This window comes from Halichoeres trimaculatus, unplaced genomic scaffold (genome assembly GCF_033239565.1).
Source record: "Halichoeres trimaculatus isolate MK-OKI-2021-1 unplaced genomic scaffold, fHalTri1.1 fHalTri1_scaffold_6, whole genome shotgun sequence".
NCBI lineage: Eukaryota > Metazoa > Chordata > Actinopteri > Labriformes > Labridae > Halichoeres > Halichoeres trimaculatus.
The window spans coordinates 22677678-22696696 of NW_027437184.1; the positions used below are offsets into that span (position 1 = coordinate 22677678).

Here is a 19019-nt window from a genome sequence, read left to right on the forward strand (position 1 = left end):
CTTAAGTTATTATTGGTGCCTTCCTAAAACTTCTATGAAAATATTTTAGATTGTGTTTGAATTTTAATAAGTCACATGACATAACATTACTTGCACCTAGACTGTAATCTATATATCTGAAAATTACATGTAAGGATGCTAATACAGTATTGTCTTTACTGCATTATAAACATGTAGGCTATGTTTAACAGGTCATTTAATCGTGGATTGCTTATGTGTAAACTTACTTTATAATAACATGATTCAGAAATAATACAATGCCATTAAGCAGAACGATACCTGTCCTCCAAAGATTTGTGTGGATTCCTTTTTTCATTTGAAACATTGGGCTGATATTACATCATTTGCAGGATACCATTTTGAGGTAATCTGTCCCATAATTTTTGTAAATAGGTGTATTATTATTATTATTATTATTTTTCAATGTTTTATTTTTTTTTACTGTTCACATCCTTTTTTATTCAGTTTTTATTTTACTTTATTTTGTTTAAATTACTGACACTTAGCTATGACCTACTCCCTTTGGCTGGACACAATGAAGATGCTTTTGGCATCTTACAGTTATCCGGGAGGCAACAAACATGACTCACTTTACAGTAGGTGAAATGAAAACACATGAACCCTGGTCATATCCTAAATGGATTAAGATGCTCTTTTTCCTGTCCTTTTGGAGAGTTGGAGGAGGGAGGGGGTTGGGTATCTCAGTTTTCTCACGACCCAATACCGGCTGCATCGTGAAAGGACAGGACCGTGCTGGGAGGATTTTTTTCATCATTACTGACCTCAGTGGGCAGTACTCAATGATGACATGTGTGTATTATTGGTGCATGGACGGTAAGTGTTGTAGAAACGGGGCGAGGCTGCCGGTCGTCTGGCCAATCGTATACCGAGGTGTGGTTCTCATAAGGCGTGGTCACCGCATGAGAGGCGGGGCTAGAAGCGGAAGTGTGTCTCGGCTGATCTCTCGCTGTCATTCGGCCACGGTCGGTTCCAGGAGAGAGGGGCAGCCAAGAAGCACACACAGGAATCGGCTGGCTCTGTAGGAAAGGCAGTTAGCGAAAAAATATATATGCTGAAATCAAACGAACAATGAAACCGATCGAATAAGGTTTGTGAAAGAACCGCGGCTGAATATATCACACTGCCACGTTAACAAAGCTATTTGATCACACAGTCCAGATTAAAGCAGCAGATAGAGAGCTGTGTCATTGAGCAGGCAGGACACGTCAGGAGACGAGAGAGAAAAAAAGAGCTGACCGACTGCACTGTACGAGTCAGCTATCAAATCTCCTCTGAAAAGCTTTACCAGACTTTCTCAAGGACACCACCTTTTCTCAGCCTGCGGGGAGGATCTCGACAAAGACATCGCCGAGGTCGAAGGTGGTGATCAGAAGGTGATTTGAAATTTTATTCGCTAGTTTTCAGCCTGTCCAGCTAGCTAGCATTTGTGCTAACGGTAAGTCGCTCGCTAGCTAACGTTAGCAACGGCTGGGAATGTTAGCTGGGCAGCTAACACATCCAATTGATTAAAAATGCCTACTTGTCGACTGTTTCTATATATTAAAAATGTAAGACGGAAAGAATACGTGTGATATCTCTCATAGGGTGTCTTTCGGTTTAAGTAAACCAGTGTTGGACTTTTCTACTATACATGATAAGGATAGACTCTATTGACTCCTGACAGCTGTCAAACAAGGTCGAGGTGTTTCTTACTGAGCGTTGTGTCGGTTTACTGTTAATAATTTCAACAGTTATGTATCTCAACCATTGCCATACTCTCTATGTGGTTATATTCTGAGTATTTTATCGTCTGTCAGTTGGTTTTGCTCAAGGAAAACGTCTCCAAACGGAGAACGTGTCGGCTTGACACAAGCAGTATTTCAAGCTATATCAGTGGCTGCCAGCAGCTCAGCTGTAGCTTTACAAGCTGGCAACGTCACGGGGTTATAATTAGCTAAAGATGTAACGTTAACTGGTTGCCTATTTTTGCAACTGCCCAGAGTAACAAGGGTAGATTAAGTCTAAGAATTAGCTCATTAATGACATTAGTAAGTTAGAATCATTTTTCAAACAATTATTTCATTTAGTAAAGAGCCAAGGGGAAAAAAACTCCCATGTCATTAGGAAATATCAGTGGTCATCACCTAGTTGTTTCCCTTTATCTGTAGACTAAAGAGAGGTGCTGAATGCTAACTCAGTGCATGCCATCCTCTGTCCTCTTCTCTCAATAGGACCAAACGATCACGGGATAGCATTTGTGTGTGGGGGGAGAAAACAAATGGGGGATTACGGGTTCGGAGTCCTAGTTCAAAACAACACTGGCAACAAGTCTGCATTCCCGGTCCGAATCCACCCGCATCTGCAGCCCCCACACCACCATCAAAATGTGTCGCAGAGCCCTGCTGCTTTCATAAACAGCACCACAGCCGCAGGGAATGGCACCACGGGAGGCTCTCCCTGGCTCTTCCCTGCCTCTGCCACCCACAACAGCGTGCAAGACGAAATCCTGGGGGGCCCAGAGAAGCCCAAAGCACAGCAGCAACAGGAAATGCAAGAAACGCAAGAAAAGCAGCAGTTGTCTCCTGGGAGTCACCAAGAGGGTGGAGGTGGCGGTGGGATCATTTCAGAACTGGAAAAAGCCCGGTCAGAGGAAGTCAAGACAGACAGCAACGTGTCTGAGGGGAGTAACGGAAAGGAGAAGCAGCTACGTCTTGAGTCTCCTGTCTTGACAGGCTTTGATTACCAGGAGACCTCTGGTCTCGGGGGGACTGGCCCTGTCCAGTCCAGTACAACCTCGTCATCACTTACTGGCTTCAACAACTGGTCAGCTGCCATCCCACCAGCGCCGTCAACCATCATCAATGAGGATGTCAGCTTCTTCAACCCCGCCTCTGCCAACAATGGGCCCCTGCTGTTCCAGAACTTCTCACACCATGTCAGTCCAGGATTTGGTGGGAATTTCTCCCCCCAGATTGGACCGGCAGCAGCCTTGTCCCAACACCACCCTGCTCCCCCACCACACCCCCATTTCCAACACCCCCACAACCAACACCAGCAGCACCGGCGCTCCCCTGCCTCTCCACACCCTCCACCTCCGTTTCCGCACAGGAATCCTGCTTTCAGCCAGTTGCCGCATTTGTCTAACAGCCTGAACAAGCCCCCGTCCCCCTGGGGTCCAGCCAGCTATCAGAGCCCCTCTCCCTCCCCTGGCTCCTCTACCTCCTGGAGTCCCGGAGGAGGATATGGTAGTGGTGGCGGCGGCTGGGGAGGATCTCAGGGCAGAGATTATCGCCGAGGGCTGAACGGAGGAATGACCCCCATCAACTCTATCTCACCACTGAAAAAGACCTTCCCTAACAACCACGTGGCGTCCCAGAAGTACCCTCGAAACAGTCCTGCGGGCTTCAACCCTAAGTCTTGGATGGATGATGGAGTCGGTCGCAGTGATAACATCTTCCCCTTTCAGGTTAGCCTACCTGTGATCATTCATTCCATGATTGTTAAAAATTCATGCACCCTGACAAAAACTGTGTTTTTTTTTACTGTGTGCACTCTGTGTTCGTGCTTCTTTGTGCAGCAGCAGCTACTTGCTGCCTGAATGATTAAACATCAGGGTGTCATTCATGTAAGCAGTTAATTTTATTACAGTATGTGGTATCACTTCTATTTTTAGAAGTGGGGGAAGGGCAAAGATTTACTAGATGCATTCGTTACCGTGTTAGCATAGAAATCAGTCCTTGGGCTCAGTACTTCCACAGCTGTACGTCCCTGATGATGACTAATGTGGCTCTGTCACTGCAGTGGTGTGTGCCACATATACAGGCTGAGGCGGGGGGTTTGGGTAGTGGGAAAGAAAAGCATCATGGATGGATGAAAAGGATATGGAAACGAAAGAGTGTGGTTACGAATAGTGAAAAAGGAGAAAGGGCGTGACTAGAGCAATCGTGGGAATGCACGAAGATTGACAGAGGTTAAGATGTGAATAAAATCTAGATGCACCAGTGAAGGATAAGTCATCACGGGATTTATTTCACAGTGGACGGGAGCAAAAAAAAGGACATGGAGGTAATACTGTGGATTGATGGCCCGAGTCTAATGCCTAATGATTTTTCAGGATTACCGCTTTATTAATCACCCAGGTCGTTGCTGCCATAGCCTAGCAACTGGTTTCAAAATGCCAGCCTATTCATAGTGTCATTTTCATAGCTGGGTCCCCACAAAATGAAGATGACTGGGATAATTGTGTTATCACATGTAGAAAACAGCTGATAGGATTGATGTGTAGAGGTAAAAGGAGCACAGAGATAAATTCATTTTATTGATCTCTCTCATGATTGATTGTGTCGGCTGTTAGGAGGAGGAGGGGGAGAGCAGGAGGGTTGCTATAGGCTCTGCATGGCCTGCTGACCTGATGAAAGGTTCCTTAAAATGCGTTTTACAGTCTCTGCCTTCTTACCTTTGGATTAGGTTCCCTTAGATTTGTCAAATTAATTTACGGTCAGTCCCAGATACTTTGTTGTCATCAGCTGTCATGTTATGTCAGATGGTGAAGAAATAGTCTGAATGACTGATTGTCACTTCTGTCAACAGCTGAACAGTGACTGGGCTGAAAGGCAACTTTGCTTCTCCATGGGGAAAATCTAATTTGTTTTCCTTAAAGACAAATTAAGAACCTCATAGCACATTTAACGCTGTTTATATTCAAAATTTAATGCCACATGTTCCAGGGTCTTAAATGCAATTAATGACTCACAGAAAGGATCTTGTTCTAGCATGTCTGGACGTGTCTTTTTTTCTTCAGTAAGTAGTAAAGCTTCCTTTGAGCAGCTATAAACCATTAGCTAACAGCCTTATTATTATACGTAGTCATGGGTTCAGGTTCAGTTCAGGCCAGTTCTTAATCATTCAGGCCTAATCCTAATCCATAATTTAGTTGAATCATGAAGTGGTAAATTCAACTTTTCCAAGCAGCTTGACTGTAAAAAAATCACAACTTCTTCAGAATGACCAAAATGAAAGTAAGTTTAAAAAAATGATATAAGCAGCTAGTTCTGTTAGCAGACCTTTGGCTTTAGATTTAAGATTCAGATAGCACTAATGCTACTCCTGTATGCTGCCCTTTTTGTGACTGAATAGATCAGCTAAAGTAGCATTGTCCTTCTGCCCTTTTGATACCGCAAGGGCAGATGGAGGATGGGCACAGAGTGGCTTTAGCCTCGGCGTGTCATGATGTGTTTAAATGGATGTGACTAATAATTGAATCATCATCCATTAGTAAATAAAATGAAATACAATTTAGAGTCGGTATCAGTAAAATTAATACGTTTACTGACACTTACTTTGTACTGATAGGTGTGAGGTGATATAAAACAGTGTGATGCTATGACAGACATCAGTCAGCTCCCTAATCATGCGTTGTGTTATGTTTCTGACTGTATACTTGGCTTGATCACTCTTGACCACATTGGACTTGTTTTGCCTCACTTTGTGTGTCTAAAAAAGGCATTGTTTTGCCAACCATCACATGATTGACTGATGCCCGGATTAATGTCCTTTCTCAATATTGCCTGATGTTGCACAATGCAGCCATACACACAGTGGAAGCATGGTTTTATGGATCTAAGATGCTTGATTCCTGCTGTGAGAGCAAGTATAAAACAAATAAGCCAGGCATCCATCATTAAGACGTCATGTGATCATACGCAGGGATGGGTACCTTTCACATCTGAAACGACACGGTACTGATGCCCGGTACCTGGCAATCAGTACCGGTACTCAACGGTACCAAGTTTCTGTACTTTTTTGTGTTTATGTGGTAAAAAATATCAATTTGTTTAATAATGAAATATAAAAAAAATTCAATTTAAAAAATTAATTCTTCAATATATAACCTTGCAATGCTGTGTTCATGTCCAGCATGGAAAATCACCTACTCTTCCACTCCCTCACAGTCACAAGGATGCATTTAGGTACCTAAACATGGTACCTTTTGGTTTTACATAAATCGATACCCGGTACTTTTGACAGAATTCGGTCGGTACCTATAAAAGTACCTAATTCGGTACCCATCCCCACGTATATTAATTATGCTCTAAACTGAAAGAAACTTCTTTAATTACTACATATGAGTTCATCTGTCTGAGATAGGCCAGTCTTTGATACCTTTAGGCCAGTGTCTTATTGTGAACTCAACCAATTCACTCATAACTTTGGTTGGGTTGTAAATATAGCTCAAATTGGTTCTTGTCAGCGCCTGTAGAGATTGTGCAGCATTCAGATGACTGATGACACATGTTGCCTTACACAAGTACACAAGGCCCCCCCTCCTAGGTTTAGTAATTGAAATAGCTGTGTAACCCTGGACTTAAAGGACCCCATGAGGAACTGCTGTCACAATCTTTCTATAAAGGCCCTCTCCAACTGTCTCACATAGTTTCCATTTTATAACTGACACACCACATGAAGGATTAGAAGCTTTTGTAGAAGAATTTCCACTGTTCTGTCCACTTAAAAAACAGAGTTCGTTTGTCATAGTGTCCGAACCACCTCGACAGGGATGAAGCAGATAGTTGGTTGCGATTCAGTAGAGACAACATTTGCGATTGGTTTGCCCTCTGTAGAACAGCACATCCACCAAAATACGACTTTCCATTGGTCAACCGTTGTTTCCTAGTTTCAGGATCAGCCTGCATAAGGTAAGAGAAATTGGTTTACATGCCTCAGGGTGTGACATTTATATGAGCAAATGCGGGGATGCAATTTGACAGCAAGGCAGAATATTTTGTGCATATTTTTTATCCCAAGTTTTGCACAGCACTGTGGCACACAAAGAGAGAAAATGTGTCAGTTCTGTGGCTTTTGCTGCAACAAGCAGGGCTGCTGTATTAGAGCAGCTTTAGTATTTAGGATGGGCTCCAGGCCAGGCACAGTGCTGCTAACTGCTAATGCACCGGTCAGCTAATCTCTGTCTCAAAACCGAAATCGGTGATTTATGAAGGCAAGGAAAGACTTTCCTTTACCTTGCTTTTGTTTTCTTTCACTTAGTTATTCGGATGTCTACTTGGATTTGGTTTGTACATCGAGTACATCATGGACTGATCCCAAGCAAATCAGAGTGCTTACGTAAAAAATGAGACTATTAACACTCTCAACCACACCTTGTGCGGTTTGGAGCCATAAATAACCTGCATGTGTTTGGACTGTGGGAGGAAATGAGAAAACTCCTGCAATTTTCTCTCTGTCTTTGTTCCGTCAGGTCTCACCTGCTGCTGTGTCAGGTGTACTGCTCTGATACGGATTGGTAAATTTGGCCAGCGGCCTGCAGGGCCTGACGGCGCATGAGCCAGGACAGGATATTGTCTCAGTAAGCTACTTGGGTAACTGTTGGTTACAGCTCCCCCCTCACTGTTTTTGTAGCTTACGTATAGCACAGCTCTTTAAACGCTGTTATATGAAGGTGTAATATTAAAGCGAGACTTCAGGCCTTGAGTAAAACCGAGAGGTGAGCACCTGTTGTCTGATTCGAGCCTGACCCTTACCAGCTGTGTAAGGTTGCGCTTAAGATTATGCTGCGAAACTTGTGTTCAACATGAAGCTTTCAAAAGTCACTTTAAAATAAAAAGCTCCTTTCTTATTTTGTCAGCTTCCTTCTCACATTTGTGACTTGTGCCGGTTTCTTCTTAGATGCCTGTGTGTCTGTAAACAAACACTCCAAACTGTTCAACTTGAGGTTTTAGCAATTACCCATGGTCCTTGTGACTTTGGTGTTAAATGAGAGAAATGTTTTTTAGACTAATGAGCGGACTGAGCGGTGCTGGCAAGCGCATAACTCTGCTGCTCATACAGCCTCATTGTGCCCTTCTCACACCCTTGACAGAAGCTCAGAAACAGAAAGAAAGAGAGCTTGTGTGCATGTGTGTGTATGTGCACATACCCAGGAGTGCATGAGCCCTAATTAGTCCCTGGCCTATGTCTCTTGCACATGTGTCTTAACAAAGGAAGAAGACAAAGCAGAGTCTATGTGGAGGTGTCATATTGTATTTAGCCCAGCTCGTTGCATACAGTAAGGGTCTGATCCCCAAGCAATGCACATAGTGTTGGTCTGTCAGCCCTGTTCCACCCTAAATCCACACACTCACACACACGTACACACAGCATTCAGCTGATTCTTGAAAATAGGTTGTTTTTGACAGTTGGAGTGTTTAATGTCATAGCAGGCCTTTGAAATACTTTGACCAGGAAGAAACATAATCACAAGCATCAAAAGCTCAACCTGCTTCCCCTTCCTGCCCTCCTTTCTTCTCCTTCACCTTACTTCACCTCTCGCTTTCCCTCTCTCCATCATCCCACTTCTTTCATCTGCCATTTTCCCCTTCCCGTCACTGCCTTTGGCTTCCTCTCTCTTTCTCTCTCCCCGTTGTCTCAAGCATGTGATCAGAAGCACAAACAAATGGGGTAAAAACTGCAATTTTCCCACCATTGAGTGCAAGATGGAATGAGAAATGGGCTCCACCTTGTACGAATCACAGAAATCACACCAGGCACGTATATCTTGCATTTCTGGTAACTTCACCTTCCCATAACTTCCATTTTTCATGAACAGGCAGGTGACATGGAAGATAAATGCTTGAATTAATCACCCACAGTGTGCTGCATTTAATCATCCTTTACCTTACTTCATGTCACCAGAATCTGAAGACGGCTGCCCTATCTGCTTTGTGGTGCATATGATTAAAAACCGTGTAGGCCATGATGCATACGTAGCAAAATATCTGGGCCAGTTCTTCTGTTATAACCTTTATTCCACTCAGCAGTTAATCTGATGCAGTTTTAACACATTTGACTCTGTGAATGCTTAGTTTTGAATGTACAGATGCCCAATGATGCCTTTTATCCCTGTGGTGTGACAAATTAATGGTGGTAACTGGGGGTTTGAAAATATGCCTTAGCTTAGCATTTGTTTTGACCTTCAAAATGAGAGAACTATTTAATGCATGGTCACATTTCTCCAGCATTGTGATCATGATATGAATGGTGATTAAAAAAAAAACTCACCATGACTTTGAGTTTCTGTATTTACTTGCTGTTCTGTGTGTTTTAAACCGTACCCGCAGCATACCTTGAATCAACCTTTTTAATGCAAAAATGGCACAGATAGGTTTAAGATTATCTGATAGCTAGCTTTAGCTTCACATTGGCTGCATCAAGATAGTGCAACTTGTACCCTAAAATATTTTTTTAAATTGCAATAAACTTAGACTTGTGTTAGTAGACATCTTGTAATGTGATGAGGAAAAAAAGATATTACAATATATTTTCCTTTTCACCAATGGTGATGGAAATTATACTGTTTTATTTTGATCTTAAAGTCTATAAGATCCCCTTTACCCTTTTTTTGGGACTGGGTCCAGCCCTCTCAAAAAGAGAGTGACACAAAGAGGAGTGAGAAGAAGCAGAGTAACCTTATACCTAGTTCATTTTACTTACAAATGCAGCTGACTTACTTTGATGTCAACAGTTTCTGGCAGAGTCCAAAGTAATGTCATCTCCTTTATCAATTTAATGCCTTCATATGTACTGTTCATGATAGTGTTACATCCAAGCATACAGTTGCCTTGTCAACTGGCCAGCAACACCAGATGTCCCATGAGAAGATCATAAACACCTTTAACCACAAACAAATGGGAGTTATTGTTAACACAAATCAAAAGATCAAAACTAGATTAACACAAAAACAGAACAGTTGTCCTTCAAAGAGAGGCAGCAGGGCAGCAGTCAAATACCTCTCACTGCTGAAAGAAGCAGTGGCTACGTTTACATCCCGTTGTTAACCCTTTCATATTTGGAATTTTAGCATTAAACCGGCTGCACACAGCCATGTAAACAACAATAACCCTTTTGAAAAAATGGAATATGAGCATTTTCTGGTTTTCAAAAAACCCCAAATCACCCCTGGGTTACTGCTTTTCTAACTGGAATCTTTGGTCATGTATAAGCCTGTTGGGATATTCCCATTGAAAGGAACATTAATTTGTGTTCCGCGCTAGCAATCTTGGTCTTTTGAGTACAGGAAGTCAGCCATGCTGCTGCAGCTGTTGTTTTTGCTGCTGTTGCTACAGATACTGGAAGAAGAAGGGGAAATGACGCGCATTGCGTTATGATGTTCTCTGTGCGTTGAGATGTTCTCCGTGCATCACTTTTTTGATCAGATGTAAAAAGGAATAACCCCATTTGCGCATGTATGTTAGGTTATTTTGAATGTTTCAGAAACTGGAATATTGACCTTAACCCAAATATTGACTGCATGTTAATGGGGCCAGTAAGAGTTTTAAAGGCTGAGGAGCAGGTGAAGCTTGTTATTAATCAGTGCACCAGTAGTTAACAATAGTTAATGTAGATAAAGTCAGTGGTAACTGGCACCAAAACTAATGTGGCTACTCTGTCTTAGAATCTGTGTTACTTGATTCAAGGTTTGCTCAGGTATCAGTAACCGCTGCTTTGGTTGCACTCAAGTCATATGACACTTAGTGTAGACTCTCCTACAAGACTGGCGATTCTCAAGCACAGTACCTTGATGACTCTTTTTTAAAGGATAAGTTCGGTTTATACAGCTTTTACATTGTTTATAGAATGAAGTAGAGCAAAATACTCACCCAGAAGGATTTCCTGATCCAAGCAGTGCTTAGGGAGATATTTAGATCCAAAATCGTGCAGTGGACGTCCATATAACGGGATCCATCGGGGCATAGACAGCGCCGCTCCTAAAACTGCATTAATCATCCTAAAACTCGTGTTTTTCACCAATATTCCTTCACGGTCTGCTCCAGGTTAGTCCTCTGCTGCAGTCTGTGACACTCCAGACAGCGCTGTGTGGCTGTAATGACCTCTAAACTGACAAAGACTTTGTTTACAATTGCCCCTCAAAGAAAGGAGTCAGCTCTCCAGAGAGTACTGCGGATGCGCGGAGGGGCAATCGTAAACACGGTCTTCGTCAGTTCAGAGGTCATTACAGCCACACAGCGCTGTCTGGAGTGACACAGACTGCAGCAGAGGACTAACCTGGAGCGGACCATGAAGGAATATTGGTGAAAAACATGAGTTTTTGGACGATTAATGCAGTTTTAGGAGCGGCGCTGTCTATGCCCCGATGGACCCCATTATACGGACGTCCGCTGCATGATTTTAGATCTGAATATCTCCCGAAGCACTGCTTGGGTCAGGAAAGCCTTCTGGGTGAGTATTTTGTTCTACTTCATTCTATAAACAATGTAAAAGCTGTATAAACCGAACTTATCCTTTAAGTCATGTTTTCCTTAAGTTTGAATTGGACAGTACACAGAACTACAGATTATTGATGCATGCTGCAGGTCACCATGATTCTATAATCAGAAACACCCACACCACTCGGGTTAGCATACAGTCTCCCTTGGAGTGAGAAAAGCTTTAACTACGTCAGCAGATTACCATTCAGGGACAGAAATAGCATCAAGTCATCAAGGTAGATAATGCAGATAAATCAATCATGCTGTTTTTTTATTGACAGTCATGGTAAAAAGAGGTGTGTCTCACGTTTTGCTTCAAACTGCACTGCCTCATAGTTATTATTTTCCCTATTTATCCTGGTGCCATGGGCCACATTTCACTGTTGACTGCAAATGTTAGAGTGTGTGTCAGCCATGTCTGCCATGTTTATACCTATGGCCTTGGGTTAGCGTGGGCAAGCTAACACAGATATACAGACATGGGCTACACAGTAAATTGTGTGTGTCTTGCTTGCAGCAAATCTGTGAGTGCATGTGTGTGTTTGTCCCTGGACGTGACAGGCGACCACAGCTGTGTGTGTTTGTGTGTGAGTGTGTGTATGTGTATGTGTGTGTGTGTGGGGGGGTTTATCTGTGCATGGCCTGCAATCTGTCAGGGATGAGTACTTTGCTGGTCAGCTGGCCAGTTGTTGAGAGAGAGAAAGAAGCAGGAATCTGATGATTAATCATCATGTGCACCTCTCCTCTTGGCAGCGGCGCAGCACTGTCCAGTCCTTGTGTCCACCATACACAAGCTCATCTCTGCTGCAAAATAAATTCCTTTTCTCCTGAAACTATATGATTAGATTGCACTGACATAGCACAGTAGCTGATGCCAGAAAATGGCAATACAAAATAATGTTAGTTGAGACGCCATGAATCGGTAAGTTACACAGGAATAATTCACTTTGCTGCTGCTGTCTGTGTTTGAGCTTTGCCCATGCTAGCATACACTCATTCACTAGTGATGCATACTTCTTGCTGTGCTTGTTTCTCGGTCACCTGTCTTCATATATTTTGTTTATTTAACCCAGAGCAATAGCCTAAGTCCACACAAGATACTGAGGCGGATATGAGAAAATAGTCAACATAGTCTGGCCTACATCCCTGTGTTGATATTTGTTTTGAGGGAGAGAGTCCTCACTGGGTGTGTTCCTCTTTCACCATGTCATCTCTGTTGTAGAATGAGCCTTCATTCAGTCAATGTGGGAAATCTACAGCAGCCAGAATGCTGGTTAAAAATTTTTGGCTACAGCTGAGAAGTTTGGCTGTTTCATCAGCCAGCGTGGCAGACGTCCAACTCCGCGCTTTGGCTGATCAGATAATAAAAGTAGGTATTGAATTTTGGAAGCCACTGCAGACACTAGACAGTTGATGAAAAAGCGAGTTGCCTGCGTGCCTGGCTGACCCTTGATCATATGGTTCACTGATGCAGGTTTGTTTTTCTGAACCCTTTAGCATTTGACCCCTTTGGAGTTCATTGTGTAACATAGCACGTTATAAAGGTTTCTTTCCTCTGAAGCTCTGCCTGCAGACTTTCCTTCATTGGTCAACAGTATTTTTTTTTCATGAGGGTGTAACCTAGTTGCTGGATAAATGAGACAAGTTAGGCATAGATGCGTTTGTTGGAAAGACAAAGAGTCGCTACAGTTTACTTGTGCGCTGACAGACTGGTTGGGTAATTCTTCTTGTGCAAAGCCTGCTTTTTATCAGTCATGTCGAGGGCAGAACTGATCGTGTGTGGTGATGTCAGGAAGCTGTTCAGACTTTTTAGCAAAGGTGAATTTGTCCCAATTGCATACTCTTTTTTTCCCTCTTTGCAGCCCACAAAAACCATGTCCAATGTCTGTTCTACAGATGTGTACATCTTTTTTGGGCTGAATGAGGGAAGTGAAAGTGTTAATTCTACACCAAATTATAGAGAAGAGTTAATCTTTTATAACAAGCTTTCAATCAAAATATCACAAACAAAGCACCAAGTATGCTACCTGATCAACATAGTATGGAGCCCTTTTAAAACCATGTTATCAGGTAGACACTTTTTACTCACCGTATATTCCTCAATACATAAAATAAAAAACAAGGCTGCTGTGCTTAAAGCTACAGTGTGTAGTACTGAGAATATGTAGCACTATTGCTCACCTTTTCTGTGAAGAAGGAATTTGAGCTTGTGCGAAGTTTTGTTATCAAAAGTGCATGTCAGTGTTGATTCTTTCATGAACAATGATAACAGCTGTCTTATTCCCTTTCTTTCTCTTAAAACTGCTGCATTTTTGGCTAAATAAAGTATACATGGAGTTTGGTTTCTGTTCTCGGATACTGCAGAAAGGAGTTGCATCTGTTGATTAGGGATGGGTACCAAACTAGGTACTTTTATAGGTACTGACTAGGGGTGTAACGGTACACAAAAATCACAGTTCGGTACGTACCTTGGTTTTAGGGTCACGGTTCGGTACATTTTTGGTACAGTATGGAACAACACAAAACCATTTCCTTGTTTAGCATGTTTATTAAACCAAAAACTTGCCATTACACAGTGAGGGGGGAGGCTCTTCAAGCTCTGGTTGGTCTTTAGCAGCAGCCATGATGCACAATTCAGACACAAGCTCCTGTGGCTACGATTGCTCTTGGATATTCATCTTCTGATTGGCTCACCGTGAGACGTCATGTCTACATGATATGCACAAGATCACAAAGCACTTTCCTCATGAATATTAAAACGCCTTCCCTGCTCAGCCAATCATAGACGAGTACTCACGTGAATATTAAAGAGCCATGTGCCGCGGCTAACGTAAACTTACTGTACTCGTTTGAATACAGCACTGTACCGAACTGAACAGCCTTGTGGAGTGGTTCGGCACGGATACATGTACTGTTACACCCGTTATAGTACTGACCAAATTCTGTTGTACCTCGTAAGGATTCACATAAAATTAACGGTACCATGTTTAGGTCCCTGAATGCATCCTTGTGGGAGTAGTAGAGTAGGCAATTTTCCATGATGGACACATTGAAAAACTTTGACACTTTTTTTAAAAAAAGTTAATGCATATTACCAAATTAACACACACTAAAGTACCAGAAATGGCACCGTTGAGTACCGATACCAATTGCCAGGTACAGAGCATCAGTATTGTATCACTTTAAATGTCAAAGGTACCCATCCCTACCGTTGATGGCAACAAGATATAAAAGACTATGTTTAAATGAACAAAGTCAAAGCATTTTTTGTATTTAGGCGAACACCAATTTAATATTCACTGTATCAAATATTTTCCATTAAACTGCTGAATTCTGTACCTCAATAGAAATATGCTCAAAGAACCGCATTACAAACCTACCAGCCAATGAAAACTTGCTGTACTAGACCCTTGTCTAAGGGGCCATTTAATTTCAATGGTGTTTCAGCTGACCTAATACGCAAACTTTTAAAAATGACCTCCAGATTTTTTCTGCTGCTGCTGCCACCGTTGTATCGTATAAACAGTAAGCCAGCGTTTTCAGTGGAAACACTGACGATTCGAGGATGCTCTACTTCGCACATGCGCATACAACAGAACAACAATACTGTTGTTACTATTGTCGTGGACTATCTTGAGATGATCTGCCAAACTCTACTTTGGTGGAGATCTACCAAAAGCCACATCTGGAAAAGACTGTTATGGCGCCAACCACAGGCCTGACATGCTTATTACTGTGTATTTAGTCCCTCAGTGTTTCCATGTAATGTAGACTGTTGTTACTACGTTTTTGTGTTTTGGGGTGAAACGTTATTGTGTAAACGGGGCCACTTGGTTTTTTGCTTTTATAAGTTATTTTTTAAGGCTTTATGCCTAGACTGAAAGGTGGATAAAGAAAGAAACAGGGTGAGAGAAAAGGTGCTGCAGCTTGGATTCAAACCCTGGCCACAACCTAGATTGCCGGGATATACTTGCACCCCCCTGCCTGTTGCGAAACTTGAAAAATATCAAGTTTAGATCCAAGAAAAGGTAAAATAGTCCACGCTGTTATGGAGAAAAGCTGTTGTTACCTTTAAAATGTTAGTAATTGAAAAGGTTTTATGTTCTGGGGTGCATCATCACATTGCCTAAAACCTCACTGACTGTTCTGTCAGCATCTTGTCAGAAACACTCAAGTCTAAGAGAATGATTTACTTGCTTAAATCTCTGAGCTCTAGATCTTAATTTTTGTATTCTGATGTCAAAATATAAACATATCAGTTATTAAAACATCACTTTGAAAGTTACTCTGTGAATACTTGACTCTAGTTTCAACAATTAATATGAAGTCTTTCATTTTGCTGCACTGCTGCACTTTGAGTAGAAGTGATGTGGAAAGAAAAAAAGTTTATTTCAGTCGTGACCAGACAGTCAAAAAAAAAGAAAAATCGTGACTAAACATTTTAGTCATGATGTGCAGAGTCATTGGCACTGTTCTTTGTGAGATCTCTGACACATAAAAGAGGAATAGAACACTTTTTGTGGCATTTCTGCTTTTAAAGAGGCATGCTTTGGAGAACTATGGGGAAGAGATTTCGGGAAAAACCCAAGCAAGAAACGAGGCCCACTCAGTCATATGATGCTGTGACCTTCATCGGTATCTGATCCTTATATTGTGATTTTCTCTGGCAGTTTTTGTCTGCCAGATTTTTAATTTATTTATTTTTTTACTGGGGGGGTAGAAGGAAGCCAAAGCAGTTTATCAGTTTGTTACCAAGTTGTTGTCAGACGCTGCATAGTTTAGTTTGTCTGAGGTGGAGTCAAGACAGGAGCCTTATCAGCAAGGCACTTGGAATATGTGTGTTTGTGTTTGTGTACGTGTGCACATGTTTCTGATGCCTGCACATGTTTTTGTGTAAACATTACATGGGTGTGTTTGTGCATACAAACATTTCCAGTATGGTTGGTATGCCAAGGATGGCCATGTTTGTAGGTGACAAAGCTGTCTCTTAAGAATTGGCTAAGCTCTTGCTCTGTTCTGTTGATCATTTCAGTGTTGACTTCCATTTAGTTTAGTCAGTTCACTTTGCAGGTAAAAGGGCAAGTAACTAATACTGAAATAAAAAAAACACAAGGATTCAGACAAGGACTGATTAAATGTTTAAAACTGGAAGTATTTGTATTAACACAACTCATAAGGGAACTCATAGGAGAGAATGTGTAGCAACACGCTCACTTTACATTATCTCACCTATTAACCATAAACACAAACAAGCAGACACTAAGTCTTAGTGGCCTCATCTCTGTAGCTGCACATATCCTGACCTTGGTCTCATTGTAAAGCTCTGTTTTGACGATGGGAAACTTTGTCCAGCAAATCATGTGTTATATGACATTCTGTCATATAGAGTCATTTAGAGCAAAAGGAAAAGGCCGAAAGTCAAAGAAAGTGAAGCAGGGAGCCAAATAAAGAGTTTTTCAAGTGACCCAGGACAAACAATGTTTGTTTTTTTGGTGTGTGTGTGGGGGCTGTTACAGTTCCTCTTGTTATGATATTTGCTAAATATTAACTGTAAATATGAAGTTTTTCTGTTACAAGCCCTGGCTTACCAAACTCTTTATTTTTTTATATGACTTTAAAGCAAAGAATAACAACAGATATGCATGTGTTTACATGTCAGGGTTATTATAGTTAACAAAAACATTTTGTTGAAATAAAAATAGAAATGAGGCTTACATAAAACAATAACAAACTAAAATTGTTACATGAGTTTACAAAACGTATTAAAACAAACTAAACTATAAGAGAAAATGTCTAGTCAGAGTAAGCCAGGGGAAGAGAAGGCAACTTGGTTTCTTTCACTGTCAAATGAATCTCGAAGTTACTTTATTCAATTCCAGGAGATGTTTTGGAGAAACTTCCACCAGGAGTGCCTGAAACAGGGAAAGGTAATGATGGAGAACATTCATTTGAACAGAATTAATCCTAATTAATCCTGACTTAAGTTAAGAAAGACAACAGAGTTCCACCTGGGTATGTCATCTTTAATTTTTGTTAGGAGGGGGCCATAATTTATCGCTGCAAGTGAGTGGAAAGATCTTGATCGGTTTACTCTCAGATATTTCAATGAAGTCTGATCCCATTTAAGACAGAATCTCTGTTTGATGTAGTTTGGGGGTGAACAGTTGAAGGGCAGGATGTGTTTTTTGTAGGGATGTCCCGATATTACATTTTCACTTCCGATATGATACCAATACTGCAGCATTGAGTATTGGCCGATACCGATATAATCCGATACGATATCAGCATTAAACATGCATACTTTTATTACTTATTTTGTAGTATGTCTGTCATGTTAGAAAAGGCTTGATTAGTTGATATTATTCAAAGAATAGTAATCAGCAACAGTAGGTATGAGGAAAAACTGACCCATTTATCATTAACCAATGGGTAACAGAAATTTTAACATTAAACACAAGAATATACTAGTAATTGAACAAAATAAAGGATAGATTAGAAGACCCAGAAAATAACCTAAATAAATCAAATAAAAACAGCAGGAGCGGGGTCTGGAATGGACTGCTTATATCGGAGTGCTTATATCGGAGATTTTAGATGCATTCCGATACGATACCGATATTTGTTTTTTTGCTGATGTCAGGCCGATATCTGATATCAATATCGGACTGGGACACCTCTAGTTTTTTGTATGTTTAATTTGTATCCAGCATATCTACTGATTGTTTCTAGAATATTCATTAATCAAGGAAAAGAGGTAGAGGGTTGTCTAGGGATGGGTACCGAATTGGGTACTTTTATAGGTACCGACCGAATTCTGTCAAAACTACCGGGTACCGATTCATGTAAAATCAAAAGGTACCATGTTTAGGAACCTGAATGCATCCGTGTGACTGTGAGGGAGTCTGAAATAAACAAGAATATCATTGGTGTATAATGTCATCTTGTGCTCTTCCCAATTCATGCTAATCCCTTCTAAATTTTCCTTCCGTCTTATTAATTGTGCAAACGGTTCTTTAAAAGGATATCCTTATTGTGTTTCGCTGTCGTATAAAGGAGTCAGAGAGAGAACTATTTATTTTAATATGATTAACAATATAAATTAATTAATTAACACATATCTTAAGCTTTGTACCATTCTGATGGTAGACTGTCACATTCAGGGGATTAATTTGCTTTAAGCTTTGAGATCCTCACAGTGTTTTAAGTTTAAGGGTATTTAAGAGTTTATTTGTTAGATGTTCATCTTCCGACTTTGGTTGTGGTGGTGTATAAGAGCTTGTAGTAGTTTTTGAAAGTCTATTGTATTTCTTTCTGCCTGTATTGTATGGGTTTATTCCCTTTTTTATTTATTGTGTTGTCAGCTTGTTGTTTTTATAGCCACCTTGCTAAAATTCTCGCAGATTTTGAACCTGACTCATAATATTTCTGTCTTGTAGATGTCACATTTTTTTGAGTATATCAAGTTTATTTCACTTCTGATTTTTGTTATTTTTGTGATCAGGTCAGTTTTTTTTCTCTTTTATGTTGTGTCTTCACATCTTTTAAAACCTCTTTCGGTAGGCATTCTAAACAGTTGCAGAACATAACAGCAGCGATTTCTCTAATTCGGTCAAGGTTCCTTTACACATCCGACACTTCCCTTGCAACCTCTCTGCTGATAAATGGTCAGCTGTAAACCACAAATGTATCCATTTGTGCTATCAAAAAGTCAAGAGTGATATTAAATGATATCCTCTTGGTCTTTTTGTTACTGTCCAA

At 41.1% G+C, this 19019-nt stretch overlaps 1 protein-coding gene across 2 annotated transcripts in view; it reads left to right on the forward strand.

Annotated features, from left to right (window-relative positions):
• The first annotated feature begins 979 nt into the window (after window positions 1-979).
• Window positions 980-19019, forward strand: part of cpeb4b (cytoplasmic polyadenylation element binding protein 4b) — a 36397-nt gene continuing 18357 nt past the window's right edge. For both annotated transcript variants that reach the window (XM_074671793.1, XM_074671794.1), the window contains exons 1-2: window positions 980-1394; window positions 2232-3466. In XM_074671793.1, the coding sequence (XP_074527894.1) occupies window positions 2279-3466 (1188 nt within the window). In that variant the 5' untranslated portion in view covers window positions 980-1394; window positions 2232-2278. The remainder of the gene's footprint in view (window positions 1395-2231; window positions 3467-19019) is intronic.